Genomic DNA, 22,414 nt, shown 5'->3' on the forward strand with positions numbered 1-22,414 from the left:
ATATGCTTATAAACAGAAAGAAACTCTTACAATGTATCTGTACACAGATGTATGAGACAAAAAGATCATCTACTAAGGCCAAAAGGACATTAGGCAAAAACAATTCTGATGAAATAGAGTCCAAAAATTTAGGAAACTAATTGAAAGGTTTTTATGAAAGGAAAAAAAAAAAAAAGGTGTATAAGGAAGGAAAAATCTTGGAAAGCTGAACACATCTCATAGAAGCAACTGAAAGAAACAGAGGACAACAGTAATAAAAATATAATCAAAAGAGCTATGATGTTGATACTGTCTTGGGTAAATTAAGACTTGAGGGGAACATAATTGCTGGTGAAATATGTTAACAAATTGTGACTTTAAAGATATTCATGTCTATGTACAGAGGGAGAGTTGTAGTCTAAGGCTAAAATTTGCATCTATAAAAAGTAGAGACTCCAGCTTTTGACTCTGTTTTTCCCTTTGATGCTGAATGTAGACATTCTCTAAGTTTCTTTCCTTAACTCTGTTTGATTCACCTCTTTGCCTAACACTTTAGTTCACTCACATTTTTTCCCAACTAAACTTCTTAGTACTTCCTAATGTCTATTGAGGTAGTTTTAAACAAAGCCAAGAGTTAACTTCTCAGAGATCAGGTTACTCCTTGGTGAGAAAATTTTCAGTGATTCCATTTCATAATTCTCTAGTTTGGCTTTCAAAACCCATAAACCAGTGCAAGGCTCCCTCTTGAACTTCACCCTCCATTACACTTCCTTATTTATCACAAGTTACGGAACCATGCTGGCAGTCCTAACATGCCCTGTTTTCTCCATCCTTCCTGCTTTTGCTCACGTTGTTTCCTCTGCCTGAAATGCCCATTGCCGCAACTCTTCAAATCCCACTCATTCTTCCAGACTGAGCTTAAATCCTGTCTCCTTTGAGAAATCTTTGCAAATTCCCCAGTCAGAATTAATCTCTCCCTCTTTCAACCTTCCAGGCTTCTTTGTCTGCCTTCTCATACTTCTTTATGTATATCCACACCCATTATTCAAGCTCTTGAAGAGTAAGGACAGTATAACATACATTTTTAAATTTTATACTCCACGACCTCTAGCACAGAATTTACATACTCTGGGTGATTAATTAGTTAAATAAGCGGGTAGAATAGTTTGGCTTCTTTGTGAATGTACCAAAATTCATTTCTGCAACGCAGAATCTGTTTCAGCCCCCTTTCTACAATTCCAACTGTCTGTTCCCCCTCCACAGGGGTGTTCTGTGAATATTTTTAATTATGTCTAAATCTGAGCCTGTCTTCCCTTCTAAACATATTTGCCATGTGCCTTCCTCATTTCTATAAATGAGACCACTTCTCTCCAACTTTTAGATTCAGTGTTCATGACACTTTTGTTACTTCCCTCATCTGTACACACCAATACAGTTCTCAACCTTTATTGTGGCCCTTTTATATTCCTTCCTCTCCACTACCAATTTTACTACCTTACTATGAATGATGATGAATAAGAGTAAGTGAAAGGGTGGATTGCTAGTCGTTAATTATTCACAATTTACAGTCTGACATCAAGCATGCAATGCCCTTGTCCTTTTCTTGTCTAAAAAAGACCAAATTAAAATATTCTATTCCATATTCCATATTAGAATATGTAATTATAAATATATATGTTAGAATATATTATATTCTGCTATAGTATAGAATATTATGCTACAGAATAGTTGCCATGAAGTACATCTTTGAGTTTGGAGGGGAAAAACGGAAGATTAAGAGCAAAAATAATGTCCAGACAAGCCAAATGACAGAAATATTATAGAGACTATAACAGAAATGTCATAAACAGTTTTGAATATAAGTGGAAAATATAAAATGCAGGTTGAGGTCAACTAGAAAGAATACAGAATTTATTAATTTGTAAGTGAAATATTTCAAAGAGACAAACCATGGGAGGACAGAATTCTGTGGACAAAATCTGCAACTCTTTCATAATCTGGAAGCTTCCTTGATTTCTATTAACTAATGAAGCTATTCACTCCTTGAACTTTTAAACTTAATTGCAGTGTTTGCTTTAACCAATGTGTGAAATGAATAATAAATTATATGACTGGTTATAACTCATTCCTAATATTAATTTTTCAGAAAAGGACTTTGACGTTGCTTGTTATGATATTCATCGTATTTGAACTGCCTTTTAGACTGATTATACTTGCCAATGTATCTGAGGGTAGAAGTCTGTTTATCTGTTCCAGCTGAGTTACTTGCCAGGCAACCATAGATCCCTGCATCTTTGGGAACAGCATTTTTGATAAGTAAGTTACCTTCTGAGGTCATCCTATATCTGCAGACAAAAAGGAAATAAAATTGAAAATACCCTAATGATAATATCAAGGAACTAAATAATCTTCCTTTCAAATGCTTTTAAATGTTTTAGAGTTACATTTTTGGTACTGATTGCAGAAATGATTAACATCATTATTTTATAAGCAGAAATTTTATAATAATAATAATAACAGTAATAGCAAAAGCAGCAGCATCAATGATAATAGATCCCACAAACCCAGTACCTGCCACGTGCCAGGCCTGCTCTAATAGCTTTACGTTTATTAATGTTTTAAATCTTCCTAACAACCCAATGAGTTAGATACAGTCATTCTCCCTGTTTTACAGATGAGCCAAGAGGTTATACAACTTGCCTCGAGTCAGGGCTAGGAAAGGGATGAAGTGGAATCTGCACCCAGGCAACCCAGTGTAAACTCCTAGGCTAAACGGCCCCTCAAAATGAAAACCTGAGAGATGCAATTCTTCATGTCACAAGTCACAAGGGAGCCTGTGAAGCCATCAGGAATAGAACCTGCCTCACACCTCGGCCCTCGTCCTCATGCCAAACCCAGAGTAATGGAAGCCCAATGGCTGGAAACTTCATTGTTTATGCCCCATGTGTTCATTACTCTCTTTGAGCAGGAAAACGATTCACTGTCTTTTAAAAGCATCCAGCAGAATAAAATGCCTCTCAGTGTAACACGGCAAACAGTGAACAGGAGTTATAAAGAATGTCTGCCCACACTTTAATCAGTGCTACTGCTCGGTCCTTTTGTCTCTCCCTCTCTCTTCTGTCAGTCCCAGGACCAAGCCTTCACAAGATGGATCAAAAAGACACATTACTTTACCCCCAGGAAGTTTATCATCCCCATTTCAATTATTCATGGTAAACCAATTGTTAGGGTGTTATGTTTGCAAAAAAAAATTTTTTTTTGAGAAGCACTTATTCTCAGCTCTTGAATTCCAGACTTAAGAACCTCAGACTCTACACATTCATCATTTGTCATTTTATTGACATTTCCTGGCCCAAACCTTAGGGATCTGGTCAGATTACTTTGTTCAGAAATTTCACCAACTTTTCTCACTCAGTAAAAACAAAGAACATGATACAAACCCAGTACCTGTGTGAACCCATGATAAATGTATCATTCATGGTCCAGGCGATCTTTGGTTTGGGATAACCTGTTGCAGCACACATGATGGAGACCTCAGATCCTCCTGTAAAAGACTGATTCTTGGGCATCACAGTGACTTTGGGAGGTTCTGCAAATAAAAAAAACACATATAGTGAAATGTCAGCGATTTTAAGAGCTCCCTCTGTTGGCAGATTTGCAGGCTTCTCACTATCACACCTTTATTTTTTCAGTTGTATCCATTTAGTTATTTATTTGGCACTTCCAAGAGCTCATTCATAAACAGTAATGATGCACACTCAGTAGACTTGCTCCCCAAGGTCGGCAGGAGCAGAAGACCCTGATTTCAGGCTCCCTGCAGCCCAGGTAGTACAAGACCTGGGCACCCCCCATCCCACTCCACAGAGCCCCTCTTCTTCCTGAAAGACCAACACAGACTATGGCTGGGACCCCAAAGCCTGCCTCTGCATCTCACAGCCCAGGCACGACAGCAGAGGGCCTCATCTCTGGCCGTCGGTCCAGAGGCCTCGCAGCTCAGCCCAGCCCTGTCAGTCCATCGGGAGCCCCAGGCCTGCTCCTACTCTCAGATCTTGGAGCATGTGGATGGGTGAGGCCTTTCCTTGGGAGCTTGGTGGGGGTCTAGCACACTTTTCCTTTGAGGGGACATCACGGGACCTGGGTTTGAGCCAATGTCAGAAAGAGGCTTCCACCTTCTAGGACCCAAATGTAAAGGAGGGATGAGATGGGAGAAGAACACAGTGATATTTGGCAGGTGGGTGGGGGCCCCTCTGTCCATTCTCTAGCCAGGAACTGCCTCCTGCCCATTCTGTCCCCAGCTCTTGCCCCATCCATGGCCTTGGCTACTGGGCTGGCTGGGCACCAGGCCCTGCAGTTGTTCTGTTTTTCGGAGGTGCCTTGGACATGTGGAAGAACGTGGTCCTCATGGACTGGCAGCAAGAGTCCAGAAGCTGAGAGACATCAGCCACAGGGAGGCTGCTGGTGAGGATGACATCCAGCACCTCCACCTTGACCCTTCCTGAGGCAAAGAGCTTCCCCTTGGGGTTGTAGAAGGAGTAGAAGGTGGAGTACAACACACAGCTGAGGAGAAACTGGACTTAGATCATCAAGTAGAAGGTACTGTTCTTGAAAGGTGGCAGTTCCCTATTTTCATTCCACGTGCCCTCGGGGTAGATCCACACTTTGAGGTTCTCCCTGACCATGCTCTAGCCCACATTGGCCATCACAGTCCTGCTGCACTGCTGGTTGATAATGGTGCCCAGATGGCACCAGCCTCAGGCTCCCTGCCTGGGCTCTGGCTGGGAAGTTGCTCTACGGATGACCCCCATCAGGGATCTGGCTCGAACAGTGAAGAGAAACCAAAAGTACTGAAAGCACAGGACGTACATTGTCTTTGAGAGTAAAATAAATCTGACCCCAATGTAGTGTTTCTAGTCTCTACTGGTTACCATGGGACCACTTGCTACTTTGCACACACCAGCAGGCCCCTGGCTTCTGTCTGCTCATCTAGAGCTTCAACATAAACCTGTTTTCAGGAAAACTCTCTAGATAGGGCCTTTTGCCTCTTTCTAAACAGTGAACATAGGTTTGGAGCTAACCTCATCCTGACTGCTGCCTTTGTTTGAATTGCTCTTTCCCTTTTTATTTATTAGATTATAAATCTGTTGAGGTTGAGGCCATGTCTTTCATATCATTCCATACTCCAGTATATCTCACAGTGTCTAACATTCCTTTCACGTCATTACAGTGACTGTAAATAACACACACTTAAAACTGTTGATGGAATACAGGTCATTCCTAAAATGTAACTTGGCTCTGAGAAGTTTTATGCCTGCCAGCCTCTCAACATCCTGCTATACTAATCATTTGCCTCATGCCCATGGATTCCCAGGACCTTAACTAAATAGAAAATATCAATTACTCAAAGTACTTATTATACTCCATGACTATGGCAAAAAAAAGACTTTTAAAAGTGAAATATTAAATCAGAAATTTATTGTCAAAAATAATACAAGAATTCTGTGGGGTAACTCAGATGTTCATATATCTGGTCTAATCAATTATATGTTCTACATCTATACTACTAGACAGTAAGAATTAGTCTTCAAAGAAGGTATCATCAAAGAAATATTTAATAATTTTCTTTATTCTTAAAATCTCATTTTTAAAATTTTATTGATGTATAATTATAATTGGCTCATAATACTATATATCAAATTCCGTAATTAGAGATTTTTATACATTAGGTACCATACAAGTTATTATAATATTGAGTATATTCCCTTTGCTGTATATTATATCCCTGTGACTTATTTATTTTATAACTGGTAGTTTAAATAACTTGCTTAGTGTAAATATCCCCCATTAAATAAGATAAATAAAAATAAAATCATGTCCATAATGTTTGAAATAGATGTCATGAGTATAAATAAAAATAAATTAATTAATTCAACAACATGTGCTTTTTGAATGTTTAGGTTCCAGGCTCTGGGCTAACTTTGCAGGGATACAGTGAAGAGCCAAAACAGACATGGTATCAGCTTTCCATTTAAATGGGTTTCTACTATAAATGAAATTGCGAATTCAATTAGTCAGTTAGATCTGGATATATTTATGATGGATCTTTATTATAAGTTGGTCTGCAAATTGTGGCTTAGTTCCACCAAGAAAAACTAGTCTGAGGAACCCTCATACATCTGAAAGAGACAGAAGTGGTACCACTGGACTGGGCAGCTACAACACAGAACAAACCTAATTCGTGCCTAACTGCTAGCAGCTTATAATCGCCCCCTTTTCAATTTCCTGTTTACACTGTGTTTTTCAAATAATCTTTGTCTTTGAAGTTAATGTTTAAAGGGCTTTTTTTCCGGCCAGCGGACTTGGTTGATAGCCTCATTATTCCATGGATTATTCTTGGTGAACATACAGCTAGAGAAATGTGTGAGGTCAAGGGCAACTAGCCATGGCCAGTAAGTTCAAACTGTGATTCCATCTGGAGTCCATCAACTCTGAGATGCTGGAGAACTACACATGCTGTGGGGGTGTTGCTGACAATCTTCAGGGAAAGAGGGGGGAAAATGAACATGTTTTTCTTTGGTATTTATTGAATGCCCACATTTACTCAGTCTCACCTTTTTAAAATAAAAGGTTTCTCCTCTCTACCTCATTTTAACATAGGATTGCTGCAAAGATTCAGGAGCTCTTAGGATTTCTGTCTAAACATGATGCCTTCCAATGGAGGCTGCCAGAACTGGCCTGGCATCTCTCCCAGCAAGAATCCCACTGGTAAGCTCTGTAGTTCAGATATCAAAGCGAAAATAAATGTCAGTTACCCAAACCAGGATGTAGAGAGCTAAGAGGTCGTTTTTCAAATAAAGCCTGGATATAGGGTGCTGCTTAGGGTCATGAAATAAGTCTGCGTGCAACATACAAATGGGATGACATCATCCCACAGAAGGTGAGAAATTTACCACTGGCCTGGAAAGAATATTTCTGCCGACGATAAGAAAATCAGAAAGGATATGAACAAACACAGGGAAGCGTAATTGGATTTCTACCAAAAACAGTTGAATAAAGATGATCAGAATGATTCCATCTTTACTTGTTTAGGTTAAATAAGGATGCAATAGACCTCACTATAATTATTTCAACGGTTAGATTTTTTTTTCAATTCCTAGAAAAAAATTCCTCTTATTTTAAAAAAGTAGTTTTAATGGAGCAAGAATAAGGAATTTAAGAACCATTGTTCAATTCTTTTGAAGTCCAGACTCCACTTCTAGGCTTTGGGGAGAAGCAATCCATTCTTAGTTGGTTTTCAATCTCCTTTCAGCACCATTATCATCAACATCACTACTGTCAATCATCAGCACCACCATTATAAATAACAACGAAGTATTCACTAGCCAAAGCAATGGGACGTGGCACTCCGATAGGGAATAAAGCATTAATTCATTCAATCATAACAAAAGCAAAATATGTAAGTTTTTATAATGCCTCATCAATGATTTTTAAAAGTTAAACATAGATTAGGATACTAAGAATAAAAACTACTACTTTAAGATTTAGGTGTCTTAACATACTATCAATGCAAAGGTTGGCAAAGTGAATTATAGGAGGACATGAAAATAGCCATTGCTCTGTCTGCAAAGACCAAGGAAGAGAAATCTCACCTAACTCTTGAAAATCTCCAGGGTCATCTTCACAGGCAGGAAGCATACTTCCTAGTAGTGGTCAGTGGGGTCTGATTTGCCGCTATTATGTCTCCGGTAGGAAACTCTCAAAGAAAAGATCTAAGGCCTTTCTCTTCAAGGGGGATTTAATTACCATCAACAACTTAATCAGATAATGGTAATAATTTGAATTACGTAAGCAATAATTTAAAATATTTTTCACCACTGGTATATTTAGAGTACTTGGGCAAATTTCTGTTTTCATTCTTTCACAAAGCAGACATTTATTTAGTATCTGCTATGTTTCAGATACTTTATGACCTCAAAGATCTCAGAGAATACTGTATACCAAAAGATATTATGTACAGTTAGGGACTAGACCTCTTTCTAGTAGTCAGTTCATTGAAAGAGGAAAGTGGGTAAAAGTTACTGAGTGCCTATGTGCCAAGTACCTAACTCTAGACCCATCATTTATTTTCCTCAATAACCCTACGAAGTGCTACTGCCATTTTACAGATAAAGCAACTAGGACTCAAAATGGTTAAATAATCCATGGTATCTGGTCTTTACCTAAGGGGGATAAATAATAGTATCTAAATTACAGGGTTACTGTGGAGTAGCTAAATATACATAAAAGACTTAAACAATTTCTGGTATGTGGCAGCCACCATGCAATTTTTGCTATTATTTATATTCCATTTTATGGTAAAGTGTGACAAAGAGTGATAAAATAAGTACTATAGTATTTAAAACACATATATACAAATGTATTATCTAGATATTTACAAGTGAAACTTGATCATAATTCTCATGCTTGTAATATTATATTTAGGTTATGTATCCTACTAAGAAATAATACTTATGTTATTTGATTCTTCTGAAATTTGAGATATTTCTAGATACTCAAAATCTATTAGAAATTTCAACTAAGATAGATAACTTTCATTTTACTGATGGGAAAAAAGCTTGCTAATACCTATGTCACCTGGCACATGTTAAAAAAGAGTTATGATGATGTAATGAGCATATGGTTATGATAATTTCATACTTAGTGAAGTAATTCTGGTCATTAGGGACTTACTCCATCAATCATCTTGAGAAGTATTTCCTTTTTTATTGCAAAATTCTCTCTGGTGACATGGACTAATGAGTGACAGACATCTACCCTTTCCAGACACCACAGAAGACAAATTAATACTTCTCATATTCATACAGACATAACGCAAAGGAGAAAAGGAGGCTCTGACCTGCCCTTTGTGTTCCATGTGGCAGCATGTGACTGTGGAGGAAATGGCAGCTCTACACTGAATACGCTTAAATTTAACCAGGATGCCTGTGTTCATTTTCAGCTTCAAAAATCCTCCTCATAAAGGAGCAGTTAATGGAATCAATAGAAACTTTTTTCTGTTCCCAGATAAATAGGAAGATGGTCCGTTTTAAACAAAACTTTAAGCTCATATCATATAAATACCACTCCACTTATTCTAACTTTCACTTGTAAGCCTGACCAGTACAAGCATTTGGATTTTTAGCAGTCACTGTGTCACCTTATAAGTGAAAAATTGCTTTAGCCTATTATCATAAAATTTTGCAAAACTCACATGGTATAATTTTTAAATTAGGGTGAAATTGTTTAAAAATACTTTTAAAATAACATGTCTGTAAATTTTTCATGAGATAATCAGATTTTGTTATAAAATATGGTTGAAATAAAAGCAGTTATATGTTGGTATGTGCTTTAAACAGGAAGAAGTACTTATCTAATGAAAACTGAACGTGTTCATGTGATTCAAATAAGCCACTGAAGTTAACGTGGAAACATGAAAGATAAGGTTAGTGACCCCAGTCTTCCCTATAGTCTGTGACTGTTAGGTTTAGGTCCATTCAGCAATTAAGGAGCACACATCTTTTGGGTACAACTATGTTTTTATCTCTGTGCTAGGCACTGTGATTTAAAAAATAAACAGGGCAGTACATATCTTACAGCGCATACACTACGACTGGAGGAAAACAACTAGGCATATGAAGCTGTTCATGACCATATGCAAAACTGTGTGGCAAAAAAAGAAATAAGACTATGTTAAAGGGGGTGGGAAGGGATACATTTGGGAGTTGGAGATTCTGCAAATATTAACCACTATATATAAATAGATAAAAAACAAATTTCTTCTGTATAGCACAGGGAAACTATACTCAGTATCTTCTAATAACCTTTAATGAAAAAGAATATGAAAGTAAATGTATGTACGTATATGCATGACTGGGACATTTTGCCAGAAATTGACATGTTGTAAGAGACTATATTTCAATTTTTAAAAAATTGAAAAAACTTAATTATATCCCAATTAATTAATTAATTAATTAAGTTCTACAAGATACCAGGAAAGGAGGTGATTCATGAGAGGGGCTTAGCCGTATACACAGGATTCAGACAGGGAACACTAAACTCAAACAGTTCTATATGCTAAGTCACAGAACTAGAAGGAGAATGATGTCATTTGAAGCAGCATCCTGGAAAAATCCTCTCCAGGATTTAAATTTTCCAAAACTGAATCAAATTTCAAAACTAGCTCCTTAGGTGCACTGGCCGTATTTCAAGTGTTCAATTGCCACATACAGCTAGTAGTTATTACATGGGACAGCAAAGATATATAAAATTTCTATCATTATATAAAGTTTTATTGCACAGTGCTGATAGAAAGAAAGTCTATTACATCTCAAAGAGAAGGTCATTAATTCACTGACTTACCACTAAGTGCGTGCACTCGCAATCAATCACACAGGCAAAGACTAAATACTGACAGTTATGTGCTGGATTTGCAAAAAAACTCTATGCCCAAACCCCAATGTGATTATGAAATTCAGCTAATAAGAGAAAGGTAGTAATTTCAGAGACATACAATGATAAACTCAGACTACGTTCTATCCTAATGACAAAATCATAATGGCAAATACCCATCAAGATTTCTTTTCTTAAAAATTTACAACTTTCATTTTTCTAATGTTAAGATACAAGAATATGTAAATGTACCAACTGTTTGCTGCCTTAAAACCCATTTTAAGTAATTCCTAATATAAAATTACCTATACATTAACATTGTCTCAATTTAATGCTATGTTTCTTTCCCTAACAATATATGTTTCTTTCCCTAACAATAACAACAAATCATGAATTCAGGACCTTCTTTGGATAATTAGCCAAAACAGATCAAGACAATAAATATGATTGATAAGAAAGATGGAATTTTAAGTTTAATTTTTTCTTACTTAGAAAATGTTTAACTAAATGATAACTAGCATTGCCTACTGCATTGTCTGTTCTTTACTGGTTCTTCTTTATAACACTTTTTCCAAAATCACAGAATTTCCAGATAAAAGAGAAGTCCAAAGTTTAAACTTCTATTCTCATTTGACTTGGAAAAAAGTGGCAAATCATAACTACCATGATTAGTTCTTGGCATATTAGGACATTATTAAAGCTTTACATATATCTACATGTATCTCCTGATTCAGACTCAATTATGGCAAGACTATCTTTTGACTATAAAAATTATGTGATTATGTACATTCACACAACAGAATATTTATTCAGTGCTAAAAAGAAATGAGCTATCAAGCTATGAAAAGGCATGGAGGAACTTTAGTGAAAGGAGCCATTCTTGAAATGGTTCCTGACTGTATGATTCCAAGTATATGGTATTTTGGGAAAGGCAAAACTATAGAGATAGCAAAAAGATGAGTGGTTTCCAGGGGTTGAGGAAGTGTGAGAAACAAATGAATAGGCAGAACAGAGAGGATTTTTAGGGCAGTGAAAATACTCTGTATGGTTACTGTAATGATGGATACATGTTATTGTACATTTGTCCAAACCCACAGACTGTATAACACCAAGAGTGAACTGTAATGTAGACAGTGGGCTTTGGGTGATTACGATGTATCAATGTAGGTTCATCACTTGTAACAAATGTACCACTCTGGCGGGAGATACTGGTAATATGGGAAGTTATGCATGTGTGGGGGCAGGGGGTATATGGAAAATTCTGTACCTTCCTCTTAATTTTGCTGTGAGCTTAAAACTTCTCTGAAAAAAAATAAGCTTTTTTAAAAATGTGGTTACACATTTAATAAACGGATAATTTCACAAATTATCATGCACTCGTCATAGAATCAAAAGCATGTGAAAGTGGATCTACACAGTACTTCTTGGAGGAAAGATTTTTAAATCTGGCACTTAATTTATTTTGCTAGGCAGATTCATATGCTACCTTAGTTATCTTATCAGGGAAGCAACTCACAATGGGATTGAAAGAACATTTAGTCTTGGGAGTCCAATTTGAGTCACAACCTCCCATCCTTCCAGCTGTCACTTCCTGACTCCCACACTTCCCTGCTCCAAGTTCATCACGTCCTCAACTCCTTTGAACCTTCTTTTTTATTCCAATCTATCAGACCATGAATGCCTTTAACACTCTCTTCTTCCTTTATCCAGCCTAAACCCCACAAAGCATTACTGCAACCTTTTTTCCCCAATTACCTTGTCTTTTCGCTGAACCAACATAACAAAACCACACCTAAATGATTCTTCTACATGTATATTGAAAAGATAACTGAAGACAGCAGGAAAAAGACCATCCATCATGCAGCCAGAGCTCCCTATTCAGCTGGACCCTCTACTCTCAGCAACCCCACAACTATGGGTCCTCGTTCTTCCATGGCTTATGCACATATAGTGTTCTCCATCTAGAAAGGCTTTCCTGACTTCTATCTGGTAAACGCTAACTTATATTCCAGTGGATACCTCAGACAGCAGCTCCTGTGTGAAGCTCTTCCCAATCTCTACCCATCACTGAGACAGTATTCAAGGCTTCTGTACCTTTGTAAAGTCCCTATGACAGAGTGTAATAAGTATGTATTTAATTATGTCCTTTTTTATATTATGGACCTACTGAGGGGAAGGATGCTGTTCTCTTCTCATTTATATCCTCAGCAAGGAGCAGAGAATGCCTGACACTTAAATTTTTCGTGAATACGTGAATGAGTGAATAAACGTACAGACAAATGAACAAACAAGATACCAGCTCTGGCTTTTTGTAAAAATGTGTTTTCATTCAAGACATTTCATACATTTCACTACTTGTTTCACTATTATGGAAAAATGTAGACCTGACACAGTATGATAGATAGTGCTGTGGGAAATAGCATAAATGAAGATACCATCAACGTAACAGCTATCTACTGGGTTTGCATTTTCAATAAGCAAGCGCTCCTAACATACCCTTCTGCAGATGCAGCAGTAAGTACTCCCACTTTGTGTATTAGCTCTAATTTAATTTGTATTCATAATAGTCAAATATCAAACCCCTCTCATCTTATATAAAAACTACAAGTTACTATGTTTTCCAATATTGCAAATATCTAATCTTTACAAACAGAATGTTTGCTGAATTAAATGAATAACTTAAAGTAACATTAATCAATGTTTCAAGGGTATCTGAATCAAAAGAAATTTTTAGTACATGCTATGACATACAGATTGAATTTTCAGACTTGGCAAAACTTCCTTTGCCTAACGGAACACTCTCCTTTCATTCAGTCTTCCCCCAGATGTGTTTGTGTGCAGTACTGTGTGCTGAGTATTATGTCAGGCACTAAGGACCCAAAACTGAAGAAAACGGGGTCCTGCCTTACTGGAGCTTACACTCAAGTCATCTTACAGGTACTCTGTGTGCATATTCAGTTCCCTCTCTCCTCCAGGCTGCTCCTTACCAGCTACCCTACTAGAACTTAAAGTCAAAGTTTTTGGTTTAGATTTAGATTTCCAGGGATTCTTTACCCATGTGACAGGAATTTGTAAACACTTTGTATCTTTTCTATTAAAAAAAAATGTTTATTTCAGCACTCTTTTTCCTATCCATATCCAAGAACCCTTTATTTATTTTCTCATTTCACACTTCACTTACCTGCTAGTAGCATGGATAGATATTTCTGTATACTATGCAGAACGGTGGAAAGACCTAGTTTAGATCTGGGCTCTGCCGCTTGCTGGCTCTGTACCTTAGGGCAAGCCACTAACCTTCAGAAACTCCTCTCCTTTATGGGCACAATACAGATACAAATGCACACAATTTTTGAGAGTTAGGTGGCATAATGTATATCATGAATAATCTGAAATTTTTAAACATTTGTGGCATCACTTGGATAATTTAGTAGATCCAAGTGTTTGCTGATTTCTCATCTGTTCTACCTCTTCCCAGTCCCTGTGCTGTGAAATCTATCACATTCCATCATTCACCTTTTCCAACATCCAGACATCTTTCTAGCTCACTTAAATCCATCAGGCTTGGCTTTACACACATTTTCTTATGGTCCATTTTTTGCTGGAAATTACAATGTCCTTGGTGTAAAGCTTCTTTATACAATTTTTCATATACTTGAAGTATTTATTAGGTCATCATATCCTTTTCTTTCTTTTTACAATGTAAATACCTCTAATTCTTTAACCTTTCTTATAATTCCTATTTAAAGACATTTTAATAATGCTTCTGCCTTCCAAGCTTTAAAGAAATATGATTATATCTACAATTAAAGTGGTCTACCTACTATATATAAAATAGATAAAAAAACAAATTTCTTCTGTACAGCACAGAGAACTATATTCAATATCTTGCAGTAACCTATAATGAAAAAGAATGTGAAAACGACTAGATGTATGTATATGTATGCCTGAAACATTATGCTGTACACCAGAAATTGACACATTGTAACTGACTATACTTCAATTTAAAAAAAAAAGTGGTCTAACAACTATATAGCACATGCATACCTTGGATGAAAGACAAAAAAAAAATGATATTCATTTATACATATTATTGCACGCAACTGAGTTGTAACAGAAATTTGCCCCAACCATGCAGTCAGTAGAATACATTTGCTAGATAAAGTAAGTGAATATTAAACTTTTCTCTTCATAAAGTTTACAGTCACCATAGAGAGAACTACAAAAGCAAAGATTTCTAGAGGAAAACTATGTACTCCTTGGTTAACACTGTAGCAAATACCTGATGTAAAACTTCATTATTTTCCTTCAAATCTAAAGGCTGCCAACTCATTCCTTATTAGATTCCTAATATGGAAGGCAGCAAAAACAAAACAAAACAAAACAAAATAAAGAAAAGAGTATTTTAACAGAGCATTTTCATTCACTTGTGTTGATTCATAATGAGACATCAAAGAACCAAGGCAGTGAATAAAATTAAATTTTGACTGCAAGTAATGATTTGAAAATTTTCATTTTATGTATATGATTTCATTCCATCTAAATGAAATCCACAAAGATGGCACTAGTATTTAAAACAGACATATACGTGTCTCAGGTTAAGCTCCAAAAATTAAAAGCTCAACCAGCAAGACTTCCATGTATTAAAATGTCTAGGAAAATAGATGATCTAACTAAATTCAATTTTTATTATTCAAACATGGGTACAGACTTCTATAGATCAAAATTTATTCTGGTAAAAACCTTGCAAAGGGGGAAGTTGGGATTTTCTTGGCTCTCTTATTGAGCTATTCATTATAAGAAAACCTAATTTAATTACCAATTGACATTCTGCATTTATCCTTTTTCTTTCCCTCCACTTTGGTTCAGAAAGGATTTAAAACAGATTACTCTGTGATGTAGTCCTATAAAATTCCAGACCCTTAAACCTTCAAATGTGAAGTTTTGTACTGTCAAAAGTTCTAACTTGATACTTTTTGAGAGGCATTATTTCCTAATTTATTTTCTTAATTATTCCTTAAATTATCTCTTATTTACTTTCTTAATTGTATCTCAATTATTTTAAACATAAAAGTGATAAAGCAAATTTATAGAATATTTAGCAAACAAAGAAAGAAAATATATTACCCATACATAATTCGATCCCCCTGATAAAACTGTCAGCATTTTCAAAAATTTTTAAATCCTATTTACACCAAGTTATAAAACAGTTCATTTCTATTCAATACTTTTTTTCAAGTACAGAAAAACATAAGTCAAGTCACTTATAGTTCCACTGCCACAAAAATCACATTTTTGTATTGTATATAGTCTAATTTTTTTCCTCCTAGCGTAACTATGCATGGTTTCGATTTGCTTGTTTGCATAGCCATACTTCTGAGTCATATGGTAAGCCCTGCTTGAAGGAATTCCTTTTCCGAAAAATTTCCTGTGTCTAATTATACCATTATCTCCACAGTGAGGAATTCTCATACTGAAATAGTATGTCAGCCCATTCACGTTGTCTCATGATCATTAGCGAGACTGATTCAATAGCCACAGTTTCTGAGATCAGCATTTCTTTTCATGGCTCTTCTGATGAGTTGATAATGAGCCTAGGAGTCACTGAGGAAACTAAGAATGATGGTAAAAGGCCACTGGGACATTTGCTTCTGATACTGCTGAACTCAAAATTCCATGACGTTGCCAAAATCGAAGTCTTTTTAGTGTCCATGGTCTTAGTAAGAGTTAAAATCCCACTGGAAGCATCTGAGTCACCCTAGAGGATTGACTTGCAAGGATTTGGAGAAAGGGAATTATCTGATCTCATTTGTTTTCTACCTCCCACCAAAGTAGCAAAGACTTCCTCCCCAAATTAGGGAACATGTTCAGACTCTAAGAGCAAAAATATGACAAATATCCACTTCAATTACTTTCCAGCCTTTAGCATAATCTGGGAAGTATGACATCAACATTTTATCCCTCTGTTTATAATGTATGGATGTAGTCTGTATGCTATGGAGTTCCCCGTCCCCCCATACTAGTAATTTGAAATTTCAGCCAGGATGTGTCTAGGCAAAGTTCTCCCTTCACTGATCTGGTTTGATTTGCTCACTGAGGACCATTTTTCTCCCTAGGACAGTTGTCTTCAATTACATCTTCAACTATTTCTTTAGTTTCAGCTGTCTTTGCTATATACCAATACATATTACATACCTATACATCTTTAGGTTCCATTACCTGTTTTATTTCTACTTAAAAGTCATATTATACAGCTCTTAGTCCTTTTCCTCAACATTCTGAACTTCTCAAGTTTATGCACCACATCCCTGATTTTATTTTTATGTAGTATAAATTCTGCTGTTTAGCACCTCTACTTCAGGTTGTTTTCTAATATTGTATTTTTAACAATTTATTTCTTCCATCACAATTGCTGTTGTCCTTTTATCTTAGCCAGTTCTTCCTTTATAAATATATACTCAGGCTTAAAGGAGGATAGGTCTTTTTGAAAGACAACAATGACACTAAACATTCTTTTTCCCCAGCTTTTAGAATAAACTACTGCCTTCAAAGCATCCATTTATTCTAAGTGTTTCCCACTTTTGTTTTGTCCCCCAGTACTTTTTCTTAGGTTCTATGCTTTATTTTTCCCTGTTGTGCTTTATTTGTTTTAACAGTTTTCTGTTTATTCCTCTTCCAATGCTGTGACATCTATCCAGACTCAGTGTTAGTCAACAAAGTGTTCGGATGTACCTAATTTTGATCTCTACTTCTGTTCGGGTTGAACCCTCTTTGCAGTTCTGTGGCTGAGTAACAGTCTGATATGCATAGTTCCTTGCCTGATTCTGACCTGTGATGCTCTTCTGGCTGAGATGGAGCACTCCCCTCTCCTACCATTTGTCTCTAAAATCCCTACTGACATACCTCTCCAAGTTTCTTTTGATTCCACATATTTTTGTTCAGTGAGAAACATCTCAGATTACAATTTTCTATGTGATACAAGATTGCCTGTCCACTTCCTGTCCTATTGTTTTCCTAACTGGATGGTTATAGCTACTAATAGCATAAGCAGCCAGCATTCTGGCTTCCTAAAGAGTAACATTTTCTTTTTAGAACAAACCATGAAACATAGGAACAAAGATACATCCTCCCTGATTTCATGTGAATATAAAAAAGATGGACTACTGATTAAAATTTTCATTCCACTGAACTTTAAGATTGTATACATATTTATATAAAAATCTTTATATATACTATATACAAAATTCCTCCCCAAATTTTTGCCACTGTTAACTGCAACTGGTTTTTAGTATTCTTTAGTTTTGTCTTTTTCAGGTCTTTACAGATATTTTACTGTAAATGAGAAGAGGCTGCAGTAGCTAGAAATATGCTATTTTTAACCAGAAAATTCTTGCTAATTATATTTTGTAAAACTACTACCAAAACTTTATTAAATCTACATGTTTAACTTTTGAAAGTATTCCAGATAGAAACAGTTTCCAAACAGATCTGTGGAGGCAGGGCAACATAAATGAGGTAATGAATTAAGCTACTGATTCGCCTGTAAGCCAGAGAAGTATTCCTGAAGTGTGTATTCAATCCAAGTAACAATGATATCTTTTAAGTTTCCTGGAACTACTTTTTCATTCCTGCTTTTTAAAACATTTAACTACATAAAATTAAATTATACCACTAGAGATTATACAGGCTAGCCAGTAATCATGTAATGACGTATTTTTTATATTTATATTGTGTATATTATATAACACCTTACCTCAGAACTTAAATCGTTAGATAATAATCAGTCTGTTTCACCAGAAAGAAGAGAATTAAGAGTTTCCTTTAAAAATATACATTTCTATATCATAGGCTTCATACTTTAGAACAGATTCGAATACTGTTTGGAAAATGTTGTTCATGAAACAACCTAAGAGGTCTGTTATAAATACAGGTCCCCAGGCCCAACACCAGGCCTTTGAAATCAGCATCTCTGGGCATGGGGTTAGAAATCTGATTTTTAAAAAATAAGTTCCTTGGATAATTCTTTATCTAGGAAAGCTTAAGCACCAATGCTCTAACTGACTGAACAATTCCAAAGAACTAAAAAGTTAACCTGGGGTAACAAAGAAAGATCTGATTTATTTTATAATCCCATTCAAAGAGACTTCAGGTAAAGAATCAAGGTCACATTTCAGAAGTCCATTAGCATTTATTCTACCTGAAACAATCAGTTTTGGTAAAAGCACATCCAAAATTCTAGTAACTCAAGTGACTACTTGGATTGACTCAAATTATCTAGTCACTTTACCATGTGGAAATGTAGTGAGCCATTTACAAAAGCAACGCTTCCCCAGAGATTCCACCAGATCAACAAACAAAAGACACACAGTCCCACAGTCGGACGGCAGAACACATCTCTACTACCAGTGAGAAAACCAGAATCAGATGACAACCATTTTATTAATTCTCATGGTAGTTTCACCTTTCTGCCACTAATAACATTCCAAGACCTAGCCTTGAAACCCAGTGGTCATTCTCTTAGATAACCTTGTTAAAAAAATTATCTGAGAGCGTCACTTCAGACATGTTATACAGTTGGTTCTAATTCCATAACCAAAAGCCAGACCCAATTCTGATGCAATCAGCCTCCCACATCAAGGATTTGAAATAAAATATTCTGCTAAGGCAGAAGTCAAACCTTTTAGCTAAACAGCATAAAACTGCCAATAGTAAGCTGCTCATTACATTAAGACTCTAGAGACATTCAGAAGCCAAAAATGATTCTACTGACAGAGATACTTAGGAATAGTTTCTGATCTTCATCTGATGGTCCTGAATAATATACACATTTAGTATTCAGCCACACTGTTAACACACTTGTTTTCAGCTATCTAAACATTTCATTTAGCCTATGCAGACATAATTCAAGATTGGCCTACCACCAGTTTATTTTCAATAAGCACTGTGTGTGTGTATAGATAAATAAGATTAAAAACAACCTGCTAAACTTTCAATAAAATTTCACCACGATGAGAAACACCTTACTACTTAATTTAAACAATAAAAGTAAATTATTTAAGTAGGCAAATAATGCACTTATATTGGCAAGAACTTGTTTAACCAATTATTAACACAGTTAGTATTTTTTAAAATTCACATGATAGACTGAAGAATTTAAAACTATTAAATCATCCAGAGACAATTTCTATTTACATTATCTTAAAATAAAAGTGTTCGACTACTAGGATTAGTTGAATTTGTTTTAAAGTCACCTATGTGTTAGTGATGTTTTAGTTTCCAGTTCAGTCACCTTCAGACCACGCTAGGTCCTTAAGCATTCTATCCTTCACAACTGTAACTGTGGGGTAGAGAGCGAACATGAAGGGAACAGAGATCAAAGAAGGAAGAAAAGAAAGACGTTGTAACTCAGAAGCTACTGTAAGCACAGTACCTTGCACTGTGAGGAACACTGAAGCAGCTGACCATCCTCCTTCATTGGAAGCCACACAGTGATACTCCCCGGCGTCGCTGAATTCCACACTCCTCAGCTCCAGTGAGAGGTTAGCTAAGGTCCTCATTCTTGCTGGGTCAGCCAGTCTGACGTCTCTGTCATTCCTCTGCCAGGTGAGGTTGTAATCCACGGCACTGATGACGAGACATGTCAAAACTGCTCTTTCTCCAGGAGTGACTGTAACATTACTCTGCACTTGGATGACTGGAGGGGGCTCTGTGTGAAACATAAAGATTCGAATCAAGAGATTCAGAAGACATTTGCTCACTTACAGATGTGGTTTAAAAATTTGGTAAGTATGTGTTGAATATCTAGCAGGAAACATACAGGACGCAGAACTTATTCATGAATACACGTTTAGCACCCCAATACATTATCATCTAGTTAAAAAATGCTTTAAATAGCAGTGCATGTTTACATACCAAAGTACACTCAAGTCCAAATCTATAAATTATATATGTGAGAATCAAAGAGGCATAGCAAAAGGATATGGCAGATTTATAATTGTAGAATTCTAGAGAAAATTTTATGTGAATTTTGAAGAAAGTAGCATTTATGGATTTTTTAAATTTAAAGACATTTATTCAGTGTCTCAAAGAAAACAGCACATAAAGTATAGGAGATATGGCAAAGATATTATGGTATCAGCTTAACAATCTCATAAAGACACAGTACAATAGTAGAGTAAGATGCCCCTCCAGCAGAGATGCAGAATGTTTAAGAAAGTCAAGTTAATAGTGAGGATAGACTGTTAATAAAATTATGCACACAGGGCCATGTATATATGTGCATGTGTAATGCATGTGCTTTTCAGATGTAGTTAAAAGCCACTTACTAATTAAATATTTAACCACCATTTCTAGAGAGAATCACATATTGCTCTAGTTAGGTCTGAGAATAAATCTGAATGTTCCTATAAAGCTCACTGTATCCAACTGCTTTAAAATGACCTGCTGTAGCAAATCATTACTGAGCAAGAATACAGTGATAAAAACTGTGGGGAACTGCGCTAGCTGGAAACCCATGTGTCTGTCTCAGTTTAAATGTGAAAGAGTATCAGTCTTCAAGATCAAACTTTATCCTTCCAGTCAACCAAAAGTCCTTAAACTTGTCTGCAAGCAGAAAAAGCTGAAAAAAATTCGGGTAACATATTGGGAGGACTTCAGCTTTTCTTTAAACTGTTCTTGGGTGTTCTTTGACTTAATAAAATCATATACACAGTAAAGCAAAACTATCACCACCTCATCATGCCATGCTTCCTAACACTGCTACCCAAGACATCAGATCTAATTACCCTGTGAATTCACACGTGATTCCAGCGCGCTGCTTAGTAGGCGCAGTAGGGTGGCTGGGCTGAGAGCTCAGTCTAAGATTCAGAAGCAGGCTTAAGGCTGGTAGGTTAAGCAAAGGTTAGCCCATAAAGAAATGTCTACTCTTTCCAGTCCAAAGGGGCACTTGCTTGTTACTTCTGCTGTTACACTCACTGCCATTATCATCAGTGCTTTTGCGCCTTCCTTCGTAATTAACCAAGCAGGACACAAATCTTGAAAATTGGCTTCAGCAAGGCACAATTTCCTAGACACAGCACTGCTTGACTGGCACAGATTACTCCTAGAAGGGCCCGTGTAGAACATATCTACGAAAGTGACTGACACCACAGGGCCAAAGTCTCAGCAGTCCGTTCACAGGTTCTTTCTAGCACTTCCCAGTTATTTTTGCAAGACGTCTGAATCAACTCACTCAAACCTCTTTCCCTGTTGTCCATCCCTTAATTAATATTGCTAGGAAAAAAATTCAAGAGCTCAAGTGTTTGTTTTCCCAGAAGCTGAGGAATGTTGACACGACTCCAATGCTTTTCATAATTATTGGAGATGAAAAAACTGAATAGTTTATGATGCATGTCAACTTGCTAAATTGTTTCAGAAGATGAAGTTTATTTTTTTAAGAATAAGAGAATACAAATAATTTACTGCAAGCAGAACATGTTTGCATGCCTTTGTCTTAAAGTCCAGCTTGGACTTATTGATAACAACCATAAGCCCTAAGCTTCTAAACAGTCCCATAAGGATAAAGCTTCTTTTGTCTCAAGAAAAGGCACATCCATAATAAACTGACAAAACAGACATTGTTATAAACTCAGCACCACATGTAGGTCAGAACAGGCTTACTATTAAACACACAGCAACCCCAGGCTCCGAGGCAGGTAGAAAACAACTGAGTCAAAACAAAGTTTCCAATAAATTCTAGATATATGCTGAGTTAAGTGGCTTAAATCCTGATCACTGATCATGCACGAAACTCTTTGGTTTCAAAAGAATTCTGGGAGATTAGAGGAAAAATAATTATTTTCACTATAATATATTCTACTGTATAAGGTAATCTGAGCCTGGGCTCCCATTTATTCATGGGAAACATACTATCTAAATATAAAATAATTAGCATGCCTTCTGCCCTTCTTGATACCAGTATGGTAGCCATTAATGTCCTGTGTGTTTTGAATGTGATACCTAATTGTCTTCGACT

At 36.4% G+C, this 22,414-nt stretch overlaps 1 protein-coding gene across 5 annotated transcripts in view; it reads right to left on the minus strand.

Moving 5' to 3' along the window:
- The window catches only part of HMCN1 (hemicentin 1), a 399,451-nt gene that overhangs the window by 211,392 nt on the left and 165,645 nt on the right, over positions 1 to 22,414 (minus strand). For 4 of the 5 annotated variants that reach the window (XM_064477196.1, XM_031438568.2, XM_064477197.1 and 1 more), the window contains exons 11-13: positions 19,832 to 20,107; positions 3,427 to 3,568; positions 2,197 to 2,324 (exon numbers count right to left, since the gene is read on the minus strand). In XM_064477196.1, coding sequence (XP_064333266.1) covers positions 2,197 to 2,324; positions 3,427 to 3,568; positions 19,832 to 20,107 — 546 coding nt within the window. Of the gene's footprint in view, positions 1 to 2,196; positions 2,325 to 3,419; positions 3,569 to 19,831; positions 20,108 to 22,414 lie in introns of those variants that run through there. The other variant, XM_031438570.2, reaches the window with a different exon arrangement.

This window comes from Camelus dromedarius, chromosome 21, assembly GCF_036321535.1.
Source record: "Camelus dromedarius isolate mCamDro1 chromosome 21, mCamDro1.pat, whole genome shotgun sequence".
NCBI lineage: Eukaryota > Metazoa > Chordata > Mammalia > Artiodactyla > Camelidae > Camelus > Camelus dromedarius.